The sequence below is a fragment of the Perca flavescens genome, chromosome 8 (genome assembly GCF_004354835.1).
Source record: "Perca flavescens isolate YP-PL-M2 chromosome 8, PFLA_1.0, whole genome shotgun sequence".
Lineage (NCBI taxonomy): Eukaryota > Metazoa > Chordata > Actinopteri > Perciformes > Percidae > Perca > Perca flavescens.
The window spans coordinates 9,981,305-10,000,052 of NC_041338.1; the positions used below are offsets into that span (position 1 = coordinate 9,981,305).

Sequence of the window (18,748 nt, forward strand, 5' to 3'; positions counted from 1 at the left end):
AACCGCTAACATGAGGAAAATTAGAACAGAATCACAGATAGGGTTGGGCATTGTTTGGATTTTAATGATTCAGATTCCAATTCCGATTCTTCCTTTTGATTCCGGGTTTTCATTGATTCTCGATTCAGATTCTTTGAGTGGTGGAGTTGAAACGGGTCACATGCCAATTTTCAGTTTGACAGGGCTTTTTCAATGTAAAATAAAGCCATACTAGAGCGCTGCTTACTGTGCTCCAAGGCTGCAATACAACAAGCGCCTGGCCGCTTCGGAAACCAAAACTTGCGCATAATAAATTGGGAGGCAATGATCGGATTTGAAACCAAATTCTCTAAACGATTACAAATGATTCCAAAGAACAAACGATTCTACTGGAATCGTAATTTTTGAAACTCCAAGTAGGAATCGGTTCTTGATGCCCAACCCTAAATCACAGACAAATAGTAGTTACTGAACAAAAAATATAAATGACACATGCAGTTGACAATACTAATAACCATTCACTTATTTATGCTGTTTTATACCATTTAAAGCCAGTAACCACCTGTATACTAAATTTTCTCATTCTGGTTCTATGTCTGTATGTACAGTACAGGCCAAAAGTTTGGACACACCTTCTCATTCAGTGCGTTTTCTTTATTTTCATGACTATTTACATTGTAGATTCTCACTGAAGGCATCAAAACTATGAATGAACACATATGGAATTATGTACTTAACAAAAAAGTGTGAAATAACTGAAAACATGTCTTCTTTTAGATTCCTCAAAGTAGCCACCCTTTGCTTTTTTGATAGCGCTGCAAACCCTTGGTGTTCTCTCAATGAGCTTCATGAGGTAGTCACCTGAAATGGTTTTCACTTCACAGGTGTGCCTTGTCAAGGTTAATTAGTGGACTTTTTTCCCTTATTAATGGGACCATCAGTTGTGTTGTGCAGAAGTCAGGTTGATACACAGCCGACAGCCCTATTGGACAACTGTTAGAATTCATATTATGGCAAGAACCAATCAGCTAAGTAAAGAGAAACGAGTGGCCATCATTACTTTAACAAATGAAGGTCAGTCAGTCCGGAAAATTGCGAAAACTTTGAAGTGCAGTCGCAAAAACCATCAAGCGCTACAACGAAATTGGCTCACATGAGGACCGCCCCAGGAAAGGAAGACCAAGAGTCACTTCTGCTGCTGAGGACAAGTTCATCCAAGTCACCAGCCTCAGAAATCGCAAGTTAACAGCAGCTCAGATTAGAGACCAGATGAATGCCACACAGAGTTCTAGCAGCAGACACATCTCTAGAACAACTGTTAAGAGGAGACTGCGCGAATCAGGACTTCATGGTCAAATAGCTGCTAAGAAACCACTGCTAAGGAGCGGCAACAAGCAGAAGAGATTTGTTTGGGCCAAGAAACGCAAGGAATGGACATTAGACCAGTGGAAATCTGTGCTTTGGTCTGATGGGTCCAAATTTCAGATCTTTGGTTCCAACCGCCGTGTCTTTGTGCGACGCAGAAAAGGTGAACGGATGGATTCTACATGCCTGGTTCCCACCGTGAAGCATGGAGGAGGAGGTGTGATGGTGTAGGGGTGCTTTGCTGGTGACACTGTTGGGGTTTTATGGAAAACCATTTCAGGTGACTACCTATTGAAGCTCATCAAGAGAATGCCAAGAGTGTGCAAAGCAGTAATCAGAGCAAATGGTGGCTACTTTGAAGAAACTAGAATATAAGAAGTTTAAAATTATTTCACACTTTTTTGTTAAGTAAATAATTCCACGTGTTCATTCATAGTTTTGATGCCTTCAGTGAGAATCTACAATGTAAATAGTCATGAAAATAAAGGAAACGCACTGAATGAGAAGGTGTGTCCAAACATTTGGCCTGTTCTGTATATCAAGTGTTGTATGTACAAAATTTGTATTCAGTATTACTGATTTAGTCTTTGTTTTTTGTTAAATCAATACTAATAAATACATGAATAGATTTCAAAGATGCCATCATGCCTGCAATTAATAGGTACACATGTTCCCCACTTACTTGTGTTTTTAAACATTTTTATAATCTTAATCTTTTGTATTTTTTTTTTTTTTTATGAAAGGTCTGTGTGAGTACCTTGCAGTGGGCAATGGGCCACCAAATAACAAGCAACATATTATTTTTGATCTTTCCAGGAATTTAGAATTGAAGGTTTTATGTGGTAAGGTCACATACCTTTAATAATAAATGCAAACCGAAGACGCCAAAAGTTGGCTTAAAGTGAAAGTGAAAATTCAGTCAGACATACTAAGCAACATTTTTTTAGTCAACCAAACAAATATGGTGTACCTTTAGGACTGCACGAAATTGAAAAAAAAAAATTACATTGCAAAATTTCTTTTTTTTGCCATCTATGTTGTGATTACCAGATGACGTAAATTGCTCTATTTGTAAATAATTAATAATTCTTAAATTACTGGGGTGATTTTGTAGGGGAGTGCATCTGCAATTAATTTTTTTTCATATGTGAACCATTCTTTCTCTAAAATAAGGGTGCTCCCTGATGTTGCTCCCCTCCTGTTCCTCCCACATTTTCAGGTTGTGGTCGACAACTAACTAAACAGACTTCTCTTGTACACTAGTGTTACATTCACAGCTTCGCTGCTCCGAACCGTAACGTTAGTTGGGACAGACTCCATTTCTTTAAGCTAACTCAATTAGCTTTAGCCTGGTTCGTAGGTGGTAACTAGCTTTTAGTTTCTGCGTTGAATTGTTGGGAGACAACCGGATAACGTTGCATTAATCAGGTGCTTTATTTCGTCTTTGCAGCAAACTTAAAACATGGAAAAGCGTGCGCATCACTTTATGCTTTGGTAAGCATTTTCCACTGGGTTTGTGCGGTGTTCCGGCTTTGTTCCATCCTCCACACGCCATACCACCGGGAGTGTCTCAGAAGCGGAGTGTCTTCCCTGCCCGACTCGCAGATTATATTGTCTCTACAAGTACTTTACAGAACAAGCACATGTTTATTAGGCTAGTATCTACCTTCCACTCCAAGCAGTCCTGTAATTAAACTCAATGCTTTCTCTTTTCTGGCACTGTCCTTATAAAAAACGATCTGCAATGTTGTATAATTGTTATAATGGCCTGCTGCCCACCGTTCGCATGAAAATAGACCTTTAGCAGAGCGCCGCTTCATGCACGGTTCTGGAAGGATAAAGTTGGGGGGTCTTGTCTGGCAACGACGCGTAGGTGTGGCGGCATAGCCTACTTATCAACAACGATGGACAGTGGGGACGGTGTAGTCTAGTCACACAACAGTCTCCTTCGCTATGTTATCCATGGCACAATCCACTTGCCATAGTCTCACCTCCCGTAAAAAAACACGCCAGATTACATTACACACACTTGGACGGCTGTCTTAAGCGTGATTTTTGCTCCTGCATAAAAATCTACGCCATGGCTATGTACGTAGGTACGTGGAGACACAAACCTACGCCGGACCCTACGGCCCTGACATCCACCTTTCGAAAAAATTTAACTACATGTCGTGGCGACGCACATTGGGGCTTGGTAGCGTTGCATTTCCCCCTATTCATTTATTGGTTCTCCTTCTCCTTAAACAACATGAAACCAAGGAGAGGGTTAACTTTCCTGATATAGACTTCCCACTGTGGTCAGAAAGCACCGGGGAGAAAATTTGTTTCTCTCACTATGACTTTAGAGTAGCTATTCGCTCCGAAGCTAATTGCCTTCACTCTCTCACTTCTCCCTCGCTCTACCACACACACCGGCTCGACGCACACACCAACGCACAAGTAGAAACTTCAGGCCACTTCTGTAAGCTCTGCGTGGAGTCTCTGCAGAACCATAAATCACGCTTTAAAAGGGGAAGGGTTGACCGGTAAAATTAATTTTAAAAAGTCATTAAAAATGGAAAGCGTCCAAGTTTTCCTTTTGTTTTAAGCAGCAAAAAAGTTGTAGCGTTTACATCACACGTCCTGTGATGTGACTATTGCACTATTTCAGCATCATGATGTTGATGCTGAAACGAAATATCGTTATCCCTACTTTGGATACACAATTAGGATTAATTAAGTGTCTAAAACAAGCCTTTGATTGTACCCCAAGGCAATGGCAAATCAGAGAGTAAGCTAAAAGCTTTCACAAACCTATAAGATCCTCACTGAATATGGAGGATCAAAATAAGATATACCAGGAAAGAGTATTTCCGTAAGGCTTCTGAATAGGGAATAAAATAGGGGACAAACAAAAGTGAATTGATTAAAAGAGAGTTCCTCAAATGAAAGGACTGCAAAATCAATTACATTGCATGTTATCTACTGTTCTCTTTAGCATTTTCCAATCTTGTACAAATCGCTTTCAAGGACTAGAGGTGCAAGTTCTACCAGAGGTGCATTTAAGAATGTCAATAATTTGGTTTTAAATAATTTCATTTGATATGGCCTTCTTTCTACTGCACTACTCTTACAAAATCAATTCTGTTCCTTATCTTAAATCTTTTCTCGGTTTCTCTCACTCAACATTTCATCCAAGGGCTACATACATATACATGTTACAGCTAATGACATAAGTAAAAGGCAGTTTGCTGGGAACATGATAGTAATTATTACTCTCTGTGTCAGATAAAAGAATGAAAGCCCCTTAAAACCTGATTGTTATTTTGTGAAAATGATTATTGTCTCAACTAATAAAGTCAACTTTGCTTCAGGAAAGTACAGGTGGAGTTTCAAAATTATAATTTAAATATAATAGGGTTTCACTATAGTCTGGCTCATGTTCCCATTTTCACATCCCCAAATTCTCATGACCCTAGCTATTGAGCATACTCCCAGCTGATTTTAACTTCTCACAGCATCATAGCAGGTAATACATTAGCAGTACCAGTGTACAAATAAGCAATGTAGCAATTGTTAATGTTATTATTTACACATGTTTGACAAATACAAATATCAGTGAAAAAGGCTGATAAGAGTACTGTAAAACTGTAAGCATTGCACTCTTTTGTATTCTATTTTTAAGAACAGGCAAGGAGTTCAAATGTATTATATCATACAAACTAACCTTTTTTAACTACAATTATAGATTATACAAATATCCAAATATCAGTTTTAGGGCCTTATCATATTCATGCAAGCGGTATAACCAGCGCAAAGCTGTAGGTTTTGGGTGCACAGACTGAGTGTGAATCTCCAAGCACACCTGCCATTTTGGTTCATGTATGTGCAGCAGTGCAAATGGATTTGGTAAAGTGGAATATAGATCAGAAGGTGTGGTGATTAATAAATACACTCTCAGCCAGTCACATCACTATGAAACCAGTGATGTGATGCTCTAAAACAGCAGAGCCAATCACAGTGATGCACGACAACAATAGACAAACATTGTTTTTGATGAAGGGGTTTTATGACCAAATCAATCCAATGCTATTTCAGTCATAATTCTACTGTATCTTATGTCATAAATGGTCATATCATATTGTAAAACGTGACACAGATGTGTTTGCACTATGTATTTTTTAGAATAAAACATCGCCACTTTTGCCAAAATTATATTACTTATGGATATCTCAAGATTTTATATGCCAATATCAATATACAGTATCTGCAAGAAACCAATATCGTCCAATCTGCTTTAATCACTGCTTTGAATTGCAGTTGCTAATTCTGCTTTCTGATGTGACATATTGATTTAAATGCTAGGCTTGTTTTATAGGGTTGTATTCTATTCACATGTATTCCACTGGATGTCAAAGAGCAGTGATACTACTTTACTTTACTACTTTACTATTTGAGAGAAGATTTAGGACAATTTCATTCTTAAAGCACATTTAAGGATACAATTTAATTAAAGAATATATGAAAATAACAACTGCCAATAAACAAAATTTGTGCACACCTTTTTAAGTCCTAACATAAGTCTTTATTCATTTCCTTTATAGTGTATATCATATTTGAAAGTGTCACAGAACAGAGTATTACCAATGTAATCTAACCACTGCTGGTTTTGGCTGGATGATGTATGGAGGGGACAGATCTCTTTTCTGCTATAGTGGCTCTATGCTTACTGCTCATAGCTCTTATACTATGCATGCTGCAGAACAATAATGACCAGTGTATCAGAGCACAGCACGGCTGCCAGCTCCAGCAAATAGCGCAATTTATATCACAAAATTGCGAAATGCGAAACCAACTTTTGTCAACTGCTCCTAGGCTGTCAATCCGATCTGCACAGAAAGTTGCATGTAGATTCTGTGGTATCTCATGATCAAAAGTTGTCAAAATAAATTTGATAATCTGAAAAAGGTGCTAGTTATAGAGGGACAACTTTCTGTATGTCACAGTCAAAACAGGAAGCGTACTCCAAATAACACGCAACTCGACTCAGAAGTTGCCAATTGGTCACTAGGTGGTGCTTTGTTTTGTTTTTTACAGGAAGTGTTTCATGTCTTGGCAATAATTACTCCTATTTACAGGAAATTTGACTCAGTAGTTTCCCAGGTTCTACTGAGGCTTTGTACGATATGGATCCAATAGGCCACTAGGTGGCGCTTTTTTCATAAAACGGACCCTGGTATATTGCAAAGTTCTGCAGTAATTGGGCTCAGGTGTGGCCAGCAGGCTCCATAGCGCCCCCAAACACGCACAAGGTTGGTATTTGATGTTCACGAAAGTTGGTGGGAGCGTTGCTCTCATCTTGAGGAAAATATTACTTGCATTTTATTTTCGCATGACAGGAAGTCAGCCATCTCGGATTTTGTGTGTTAATTTTCATTTTATAAACATGTTTGAGTACTTTAGGATGCACAAAAATTCTAAAATTTCCAGAGCGAAATTGGAGCAGGATGGAGCGGGAGATAAGGCAATGCTCCAACTTCTAAATAAAATCTGCTCTGCGCTCCATCCAAAATCCTCCCCCTTGCACGCTCCGCTCCCTCGTGCTCCTCTCACATGCTCTGCGGCCAACTTGAATTAAAACAAAAATTTCTTCCCTAATATATTAAAATCATAAATATAGATTACAGCATTATAGTGGTATACAAAGTAAAAAGCAAAATATTAGAAACTTACAGTCAACATTCCAGCGAATGTTCCTGGTGGAGAGTTTGAGTGAGTCATTGATGCGCTCTAAAACGGTCTGCAGCTTCTGTTTCTGGGCAATCTCCGACTGAGTCACCTCTGCCACGTTCAGTTTCTCACCTTCCAGCTTTTCTGAAGCAAAATACACAGACAGAGAGACAGACAAATTCATATTCATAAGCATAATACTTATATATATAAATGTTCAGTAATGAAACCTTTATTACCTGTTAACCTTGACTATTATTATAATTCAACATGGATTAATGTAAAGACAGTTAAGGCAAAGGTATCTTTTAATTGATGATGATTGCTGATGATTAGTCAACCCTTTGTAAAACGATGGTGTTTTTTGTCTCAGTGGCATTTCTATCCACATGTATATGGTTCAACTCCTCACCAAATAGTTTCTGTAGGACCTGTCCATCATACAGATCTTCAGCCAGATCCTTCACAATGATCCTTTCCCCAACCAGAACATCATTTATCCAGTCGATCAACACCTACATGGCAAAATAAAAGACTAATTACTCATATTAGAACTTGCTTAGTTATTTTTTTTAAGTAATCTTGAATGTCATGTTGTAACGAAAATTTCTTATTAAGTAATTTATTCAATGTCTAGATAAACAGCTAAATTAAAAAAAAATAAAAACAAGCTAAATTTCCCCGAGCATTTTGGAAACTCAAGCACAAGCAGAGCTTTCTGAGTTTTTAAATACTTTTTAAAGACTATATTTGACAATTATTGTTTTCCCTCAGATCGTTTATACAGTAGATCTCAACATTTCCGACAACAATTGAAGGCAGCTTAATTTCCTGGAGAAAGAGAGAAGGAAAAGAGACGGAGGGACTGTTCTTTGTTGTTGCAGGAAACAATCACTCCTGGGCTGTTCAGTGCTTGTGTTTTAACTTTATTGTGGCAGCAATAGAGGCAGTGATGTTTCCTGTTTGCTGTATGGGATTCTCACATCGCCTCAAAACCGACTGACACGTCTAATCGACAGTTACATGATTGGCCACCACAGCGTGACGTGCGTACGTGGTTGTGTTTCTCCAAAAGTTCAGTTGGTCTCAACTTTTCGCCGCAGGCCGCTGCGTTTTTTTTCAACTTCCCCTGTGACACCCCCGCCGCAGCCCGAACCCAGTAGTCCAATTAAAAATGAATAGAAAGACCTGCGTTTTTGCTGCATTGTCTAACGGCCGACACAGGCTGTGTGAATGCAGACTTAGTTATGGCAAGAATGGCATGTGAGTTGAGTGAGTGACGTTAGTGCCTGTGTGGAGAGCAGTGACTGTGAGAGTAGCGTGTGAGTGTGGCTGTGAGGAAAACGAGATGGCAAAGATAATGTAAAGTGAGTTAAAAGTGAACAATAACAAGCTTCTCAAGACACAATGGCTTCATATGTTGTGAATACTGCCAGTAAAGTGAAGAGTGTTACCTCCGAAAAAGCATTGGCTTAAACCTCACAACATATGTTGCAACACAGTGTTTCCATTTCAGGTCAATGTGAGAGTCTTAACTGCATTTTGCTGTCATTTACAATCACGTTGCTTTCTCTCCTCTCATTTGATCTATTTCACAGACAGTTCAGAAAGTTCTATTGTCAATAAAGAAAAAATAAAAAGGTTTGCCGACAGCAGAGCAGAGGCTCCACATCACAGCGGTCTAGCAGCTGAGCAGATAGAGAGCAGAGAGGGGTCTTTGGCAGTCCTCTAACATGTTGCTCTCTCTACCAATATAAGCTGCACTATTTCAGGCTACAAAAACATTCAGCAGACTAAAATTCAACTGTGCTGTCTTTTCAGGAATAAGCTTTAAGCAAAAGGAAACTCCGCTAGTTGCTAGGCTGTATGCAGTGTAAAGTGCAATGGTAAAACACTGCAGCGCTATGATGTCCACCTCAGCTGAGAACTGAGAAATCTCCTTGCCTTCACTGTGTATTATATTAAACATTACCTGTAGATATGGCAAGTACTCAAGCCTAGAAATAATTGGTAATAATTGGACTGTACATCCACTTGAGCAAAGCCAAAATGACGAGCATGTTTTTTTTTTCTCTCCATAATCTCTTGAATATAAGATAGAAGACAGCCAATGATGATAACTAAACAATAATTAATGTGTTTATTGCATTTCATATCACTCATGTAACTTTCACAAGCAAAACATTTTCATACAATAAATAAACAACAAATGGGTACGTCACTTCAGTATTGCGGTGATGCAGTTATCGTCACAGTCCTGATATAAGGTCTGTTATGATTTTACACTATAAATAAAAATAAATGGAAACAATTTTAACCTTACCTTCATGAGCTCCTGCAGTTTGCGGTCATTCTTGGAGTTGGGGTCCACCATGGTGCGTACTTCATTCTCCTCTAAAAGATGAGCAGAAACAGAATAAATGTTGAGAAGAAACACTGTATTCTAAATAGGGAAGAATAGCAACAGAACAACAAGAGCAACATATTGCACTATTTGTACGGGATGTTCAGCCTGTACTTGACTTGTTTCTGTTTGTTAACCCTTTTTATAGTTGTAATGGTCCCACAACGCTAATATCCTGGCACATATGGATCACAAAATCAAAAGTGTGTTGTGGAGGTGTGGAGGGAGTGTGGGGAGGAGGTGGTGGCTCAGGTGAGCAGGCAGGGAGACATGATTGCTAATCATGCTCTCCTTTTAAAGCAGAAGTGAGCCGGAGCAAGCTCTTGATGGCCGAGTGTGAGAGGAGATGTGGACACTGTGTGGTGGGCTGGACAGCGCAAGTTTGGCCCTCGCGACCGAGAGCCTCGGGCCAAGTGGGAGCAAGGGAGCTCCAGACGGATTGTGGGACAATTCATTGCTGATGCAATCATCAAATAAAGAGCTGTGGCAAATATTCCTCCCTGTGTGTTTGTGGTTATCTGTGAACAGAGGTCTACAGCAGTGGAGCTGCTACATGTGTGTTCCCTACAGAAAGCTTTGACAGTATGTCGGTGTGTCTATGGGTGGTTGTCTGGAAATCTGGAAGCTGGAAATCCCTCCTATCTGCCCTTTTGTTTGAGCGCACCAAGGTCTCAGCATTCCTACTGCAGCTGTCCACAGGGGCGTGTAGCACAAAATTCTAGGCCTTGTAGAAAGGCATTTTCTATGGGCCCCTCCCCGCATCCACAGCTATTCATTCTAGCATCTTTTTGGGCCCTACTCACATGAGGGCCCTGGATACTCAGCCCCCTTTTTCCCCCCAGTCCGACACCCCTGCCTGTCCATACATCATCTACTCAGATGGCTCATGTGATCTGTCCATTGTGAGTACACAGTGCTATAGCCATTACACTTAAAGTGATGGTTCGGAGTAATTTCACCCTAGGGTCCTTTGCACCTTGACCTCAAGCCTTTTTTCAGCTGCCTACTGGCTTCTGCTCTCTGCTGCTACTGCTACTGGCAGTAAGTCGAGTGCTTAGGGACGTCTACAAATTACAACACCGAAAAGAGATACAACAAAAATATTTATTAATTTAACTTATTTTTTTTAAAGTAAGTGCTGTAGTACAACTAGTAGGAGACAAGTTATAATTGAGGTAAGTTTGGAGACACTACCTTATTTAATCATTAAATTAATAAATACTTTTGTTGTATCTCTTTTCGGTGTTGTAATTTGTAGATGTCCCTAAGCACTCGTCTTACTGCCGGTAGCAGTAGCAGCAGAGAGCAGAAGCCAACAGGCAAGTGTTATTTAAATAAACTCCTGGTGTACTTACTAACTTTCCAATCCATCGTTTTATGAGTGCATAACCTATTTGTACTACTGTAGAAGTTTGGTATCATTTCGGGCATCATTAGTGGGGTCATTTACGAGATACAGAATTGGATCCATTAGCACCTGCACTAAGCTATTCAACTGATAACGACAACTCGTCCAATGTTAGACCCAGCTGAAAAAAGCTTCTGGAGTGTTTGGCTCGAGGTCGTGGTGGAAAGGACCCTAGGGTGAAATTACTCCGAACCATCTCTTTAAGCACTGTAGTTGGCACTGTGGCAAAATCGGAAAAAGCACATAGTGAGTACATACTGTACATGATTGTATGCATGTAAAAGATCATAGGTATGCTAGTTATTTCAGTACCAGTCAAAAATGTGTTTTTGCAAATTGACTTAACCCTCGTGTTGTCTTCCCGTCAACGTTTTAAATTGTAAAATTTTTCTTCTTTACATATTTTCTGATATAAAACAAAAATTCAACACAATGGTTAAGTTAGTAGGCTCTCTGGGCTTAGGTCATTAAGATATTTATTTAAATGTCTTTTGATTTGCTAATAGTGTGTTCCATTTAAGTCTGAACTCGGAAGCCAGAGCAGGGAATGGCAACACACCCGAGTTGACCGTGTTTCATTTAAGAAGTCGGATTTCACTATGGAGCTGGCTCTAGCCAGGTTATCCATTGTTAGCATTAGCAGTTGATAACAATGCATTATGCTGTTTTTTTGTGCATACAAACAGCATAGCAACATGTCCACAGATAGACGTTAGACAGGGCTGTGTGTACGACTGATTTAATGAGACACAAATAAGACAGAAGTGCTAATAAACTGTATGTTACTACAGCTTTCACTGCTGTTGATGCACGCAGCAGCCATGTTGGATTTTGAGCTTGGTGTACTGCGAGGTTGTCCGACTTCCCAACTCGGAAATCAGAGTTGGGGGTTTCCGACTTTGACCTTGGAAATTCCGACCTCCGTGTACAAATGGAATGCACTGTAAACTATAAATGTTTGTCCCTGTCTTTAAAGAGGCTATTTTTAATTAACTCAACTTTTTCTACTATAGTCTATAGAAGAAATAAAATGAGAATAAATGTACCCACATGGCCTTTAAGCAATCTTATATAAATATGTGTAAGAGGGACTATGAGTGTAGAACAGTGTAGCTGTTTACCTAGCATGGTGTCCTCAGGGTCCAGCTCATAGTGGGAAGGGCTGAGAGGAAGGTTTATGGCATTTATCCCCTCTTCCTGAAGCTCAGACACTATGAAAAAAGACATACAAACATTATCATCAGATCAATTTAGAAAGCATATGATAATAGTAACGTTACTTGAGCCGTGGGTTATGTTGCAATTGTTGTAAACACAGTGGCACTCTTCCTTTTGATAAAAACATCCAGACATATTCCTTTCATTATACTTAAAGTACTGAATTTTAATTTAAATTGGAAAAACTAATAATTCCATGAAGAACTGACATGATTTAGGCTACTGTTGTTTTAAATATAATGCTGGTTGAGCTTCACTTTATGTTGATGCCCTTAGCCTATAATGTGGCCATATATAAAAAAATAACAAAGGTGCATTTTTTGTTTGCACTAATGAAATGAAACCTATTCTTTTAATAACGATTTAACAATGAAGAAGTGTTTATGTTCCTTATGTTCTTACCAGGCTTTTTTCCAATTAAACAAATTAAAAGCATGTTAAAATTGGCTCTGTGCCGTAAACCGTGACCCCATAACTGTGATATGTACCGAACCGTAAATTTTGTGAATCGTTCCACCTCTCTAATCTATTAAGACTAATCTATTTTGATGATGTTTTTATTTATGTTGAAGATCACTTTGAATGATACTAACTACTGAAAGTATAGAAAACTACTGGCTATTAAACACACTCGGATAGGACCTGAATTGCTATTTTTATTCTCAATTATTATCATTTAGGCACTGGTGATTTTCCTTTGGTGCTGGCTAAAACCTATTCAGGGGAACCAAAAATTCCTCTATGCAGGAAAAACCCTGATAATATAGAAAAAAAGAGGGGCAATTATCTCTATAGAAAATAATACTGAAGCCATAATGGAATGTTGGTATTAATGACAAGTGAATATGTGAATGATGCTGTGGTGATGTGGATGGATGGTGCAATTAAACGAGTTAATGTTTTAATGATGACTGTATGAAACATGTAATAATAATAATAATAATAATAATAATACATTTATTTTATATAGCGCTTTAAAAAAGGTACTCAAAAGCACTTGGTAAAAACAAAGAAAAACAATAGCAAGATCAGTATAAAAACCTCAATAACAACAAGAGATACATATTAAAAAAGGTGCAGCAAAACAGCATAGAAACAAATGGAAACAGCTAAGTTGGTTACAGGTTAAAAGTAGCTTTCAACAGATGGGTTTTGAGTGCGGTTTTAAAGTTAGCAAGTGATGTGGAAAGTCTGAGGTGTTGGGGGAGAGAGTTCCAGAGGTAGGGGGCTGTAACGGAAAAAGCCCTGTCCACCCAAGTTTGATGCTTGGGGCGGGTGAGAGGGTAAAGGAGGCTGGCATCTGTGGATCTGAGGTTGTGGGTGGGAGTATGACGGTGCAGGTCAGTGAGGTAGGAGGGGGCAAGGTTACTGAGATATACCGTAATTCCTCAAATAAAAACCGGTAGTCAATTAAAAGCCGGGCCTCTGATAGTGGTCGAGGGCGTGGTCAACACGGACAAATAAAATAATATTAAGTAAAAAATTAAATTCAAGTTCATCGTAATGTACATTTCTACCAATTTAATTTAACAGATTCAACAATATATTCATGCTTTTTTCCACACTTTGTTTTTCTGGATTATGGTACTCGTAAAGTATTATTGTCCTACTAGTAGTTTGGTCAATGCGGCTGTACGTGTTACACTCAGCCAAGTGTAGTTTGTAGTAACGTACAAGTGTCAATAGAGTGCAGTAGCTACATTGGATGTAACACGGGTCTCATTTAGTGCTAGCAGAGAATGACGGGCTCTGGTGCTAGTGACGGACTTTTCAACAACAAAACGAAATGAGTTTTAAAGTATGCAGAGGAAAACTCGGGTGAAAAAGCTGCAAGACATTTCAGAATTGACCCCAGGAGACTCCGATACTGGAAGAAACAAGATTGACAAGATTAGCCGACAAGAGCAGAGCACGGCTAGCTGGAGGTGGGAGGAAAAAAGTTGGAGCCAGAAACAAATAGCTACAGTCTGTAATGTTAATCAGATACTGGTGTGCTGCAAACCAGCGATATGTTTTACAAAACTACTGTATGCTCTTATTGTAATCTATCAGCAATACCGTAGTGTATTTCAAATAAATACAAAGTACATTTACAGGGCTCAAACTGACTGGTGGTGTTTGATTAATTGTGACCCAAATTGCTTTGTCGCACCTCTGGCTGATGTTGTATATGGTGATATTTTTGCAAATGTTTCTTAAAAAATGAATGATCTCTGTCCATTGGAACACTATGGCTTTTAATTTATTGCAGTTGTTTATTTATTAAAAAATTATACTTATCAAACAGATGGAATTAGAAATAAAGGCCTGCCTCTAACAGAAGCCTGCTTCAAATAAAAGCCTGGTACCTTCTGCAGTTCAGGTAAATAAAGGCCCTGGTTTTTATTTGAGGAATTACGGTATTGTAGTTTTTTGAGGAATTTGGTGGGTGTGGCGTACAGAATGCTGTTGCAGTAGTCCAGTAGTGAGGTGATGAATGCATGGATGAGTTTGGATTGAGAATGTTTTAAGATAGAACAAAGAGAAAACTCAATAAAGATATTTGAAGAAAAAAAGATAAGGACCATGGCTCCACACACCTGGGTCCCGAGTTGATAAAAAGTGTTGGTTACGGTCTTTCCGTGCAGTTAGGATCTCATCTGCTTTGGTTTGTGTACTCTTCTCTCTATCTTTTATTTATTTTTTATATCTATACGATATAAAAAATTAATGTACTAGTGCACCCCCACTAAATTTCAACCTTGACATTAACCGTTATAACCCCTGCTGCTGAAATAAATCCTACAGGAAACACTGCAAGGTATTGCTGCAGTCAACTTACTTACAAGCTGTGATTCCATACTGGTATGTCAAGCAAGTCTGCTATGATTTTTTTTTTGCATCAGTTTGAGTGTTAAAAATACATTTGCTCACCTCTATTAACATATTTGTATATGTTCAGTGCATATTTGATTTGTTCTGTCTCCGTCCCCCAGTTTCAAGCACCCTCCTGGCTAGCAGGACCAGCTCTCTCCACTACAGCTCATCGTCCACAGGCTGAGCTCACTAGTCTCTAATATAACACCTGATCCTAATATTAATTCTGCATTTGCTCTATTTTCACAGTGGAATAGAATTAAATAGTACCTCTCTTGATCTGTGCTGTGTTTTCTGTCTGCATTATATCTACACAGTTTGTGTCCGTCTGTATGTAATGTATAGCCCTCACTACTCCTCTGTTTTCATACAATCTCTTCCCCATTCTATAGCCCGTTTAATTTTTTATTTTTTCAATCTGCCTTTAGTCCTGTTAAAGCCGGCAGCCCCTCTCTTCCCAGCACATGCAGCAACTGTCATAAACGTCACAAGGACTTAAATTTAAATCAATGATCTTCGCAAGAGCGACCAGACAATGTTTTCCATGAAATCATGGAACACCTTGCAGACACCCTACACACCCAACCAGCATGAATATAATGTGATTGCATGCATGTCCTGTAGGCAGAGGCAACATAAAATGGGGCTCAGCTGTGCAACGGTATCCTGAATGAGACAAAGTAATCATCCAATTGAAAGAGACCTTTCTCATTTGGTGATAAAAACCTGGCATTTAACAATAAATGCCATGCTCTCTGAAGCCTACTTTATTTCTAAATCAACCCTGCATGGCTATAAACTGAACTAAGCACGTAAGAGACTTTGGGAATATTCTTATTTATAGCACCTTCTTTTTGTAATTAAAGTCCAACATAGCTAGGTTTATAACTAACATGAAGGAAAGTGAGGTAAATTGAGCAAGACGGTGTATCCCTATGAGCTCCTGCAGCTGGATAGTAGCCTACTATCAAGAAGGCCTAAGTATTAAATCGGGGAGGGTGTTTGAGGAGCCTCGGGTAGTCTGTGACGGGCCTATGTTTACTCCGGCCTCATTCCTCACTTATTACAATAGTAGCGGATCCAATACCTTACATGGGTACAGACACAGCCCAAGACCAGGAGAAAACACACACACACACACACACACACACACACACACACACACACACACACACACACACACTGTTGTTAATAGTGTTTCTTTGTGATAAATATGTTCGAAACAATGTGTATAAATTAGTGTAAACGTGTTTGCTCTCTGAAATGTGGGTGCGTAACGTTAACGTTAAAAGTGTTAAATGTGTGGGGATTATTCCTACACTGGAAGACTGGTTATCTTTATAGCTGTCGGTTATGATGTAAAAATATTGTTAGAACTCAAACGATTCTGTCAGTTTCTAACTGCTTATTTTCTTTTTAACATTAGTTGTTACCTTCTTTAGCCTTTTTCCTTCTTGCCAAAGTTCCACCAAGTTTTCCCAGGAAAGAGTCGTCTTTCTTTCTGGAAGATGGGGATTTGGGCGTCGGAGATTTGGTCGACGGAGATTTCGGAGAGGACGGGGACTTCTGAGGCGAAGAAGCCATTGTCGTAACGTTAATTCAATCCCCTACAGTTAACACAAGTTGTCGTGGAAATTAAAGTTGTTTGCAAAGTTAAGTAAAAAACAAAGAAATCACCGGAAACGGATTCCAGACATTTTCTCCCGAGGTTGGCTGAAGTGAGTGGCCCCTCCTCTGTAGAGGAGGGCTGGTAGAGTAGGCAGGACTAGGCAGTTGCTGGCAGCGGGAAGTGGGAGCTGGAGTGATCGGGTTCAAGAGGCACGAGTTGCTGGCCGAGGGGAACCAGGAGGAGGAGAGCAGAGGGGTCCCAAAAAGTGGAAGTAAATATACACCACAAGAGGCCATGCTTCGCAACGAGTGTGGATAGCTAAATGTTACATAGGTAAAACCAGAGCCGTATATGTAGAGAGTTTGGCCAACTCAAATCATGGGCGCCATATTGGATACCATCGTCAGTCTAACCCAAGGGGGTAAGCTCATAGACAGTATATAATGGACCAATAGACCCCGTTGCTCTGGACGGAGACCAGTGAAGGCTATTAGAAGCACTTTTCCGGTGATGGCCAGCTTTACTGCGCAGCCTCCAACTGAGAGAATGTGACGTGAGCAACGTGTCTGAAAGTTGTAAGTCTTCTGGTAGCTGTGCCAAGAGAAATCTCAATCATTCCCAATCTTACAGATACGGAGACTGTAGGTGTATGTAAGGAGATAACATGGGCACAGGCTAATTATTGATCACTAACATGCTAGTTAACATTAGTAATTAAACCTAAACATCTCATGTAAGTCGAAACTGCTTGCGAGCTTCTCCTGTACTATACGGTAATTCCTCTACTATGCGACAGTAAGTCACTTGGTTATGACACAATCGTTAGCCTGTTTTTTACAAAAAAAACGTCTGCTACGGAGCCATAACGTGAGGTACAAGGTAATGGAGCCTTTTATACATTGTCGTGTTTCTTTGGAACTAAACAACGGACAAATAGAGTCTTTAAACGCTTCAGATGTTGAATGAAGTTATTCGCAGTCAAGTAACGTAAAAAAAAAATGGCGGTCAGCGGAATGCTAACAGGAGGTGATGGCCAGTTAGCAACAAAATGGCGCCATGATGGCTCGAGTTCTGAAGCGAAGCTTACCCCCTTGCATATCCCCGACGCATTTCCTGGTTCTCCGTCTCCGTAAACAACATGATATCAAAGAGATAGTTAACGTTTACTGCTCCAGATTTCCCACCGTGGTCACATATATATGACTCTAGAGTCGCTACTCGCTTTGTTTCTCTCACATACTGTATATATGACTCTAGAGTCGCTACTCGCTGCGGAGATCGCCGTCACTCTCTCACTTCTCCCTCGCTCACTAGCTCCCCACACACACACATAGGGCGACTCGACACACACACATCACACATGCACACACCAGCGCACCAGTATAACCATCAGGCCACTTGTATGCTACGGAGAAAGCTCTGCGTGGAGCCTCCGGCAGCAAAAAAACACCGCTGGCTAAACTATTTAAAAATGCCGTCTCTCGCTAGCAATGCAGTGATCAGTGACGTTTCTTTCCGACCAATTAGCAGCCTGCAGTGTTTCACGTCACCTTCTCGGCTCGCCTCAGCTCGCTTGGAACCTCGACTGAGTAGGTACTAAAAAAAGTACCTGTTAGCAGGTACCAGGTACTTTTTTTCGTAATGGAAAACCAAAAAAGGCGAGTAGAGTCGAGGCGAGGCGAGTAGGTACCATGTAATGGAAAAGCGCCTTTACAGAGCAGTGCAGGTTGGACACCCCTATACAGCATAGTGTATATTAAGGATAAACAACTATATTTTCAAAACTGGAGGAATATATAACCGCCATAAACAATATTTTGAGATAAAATTGTAATAAAATAACTTCAGCATCTATCTATCTATCTATCTATCTATCTATGACCGGAAGTGACGTAAACGCGAGGGAGTCTGGTCAAGTTCATGCTTAAATTACAATGGATGTGGATGAAGAAACCGAGCTTTCCAACGTTGGCGAGCATGCCTATGATGGCCCACAGGCCTATAATTATGAGCCTCCTAGGAGAGACAGAGGTCAGGGGGAGATTAGGGGGGAGATCAGGGGGAGGAACAATGGGCAGAAGAGAGAAGTAGAGTTGCGAACCATTGGCGAATAGGGCAAGTGACTTGGTGAGTTACTGTGTAGTACGGTGGCTAACTCTGGTTCATCTAGGCTAGTACATTGGTGTTATACAATAACACT

At 39.9% G+C, this 18,748-nt stretch overlaps 1 protein-coding gene across 1 annotated transcript in view; it reads right to left on the bottom strand.

The window, feature by feature from the left end:
* Positions 1 to 16,890, bottom strand: part of LOC114560159 (alpha-parvin) — a 24,477-nt gene extending 7,587 nt beyond the window's left edge. The window contains exons 1-6 of the mRNA XM_028585319.1: positions 16,373 to 16,890; positions 11,987 to 12,076; positions 9,377 to 9,447; positions 7,466 to 7,568; positions 7,057 to 7,197; positions 1 to 5 (exon numbers count right to left, since the gene is read on the bottom strand). The exon at positions 1 to 5 is cut by the window's left edge and continues 111 nt beyond it. Of these exons, the coding sequence (XP_028441120.1) occupies positions 1 to 5; positions 7,057 to 7,197; positions 7,466 to 7,568; positions 9,377 to 9,447; positions 11,987 to 12,076; positions 16,373 to 16,523 (561 nt within the window). The 5' untranslated portion in view covers positions 16,524 to 16,890. The remainder of the gene's footprint in view (positions 6 to 7,056; positions 7,198 to 7,465; positions 7,569 to 9,376; positions 9,448 to 11,986; positions 12,077 to 16,372) is intronic.
* Positions 16,891 to 18,748: the final 1,858 nt, after the last annotated feature.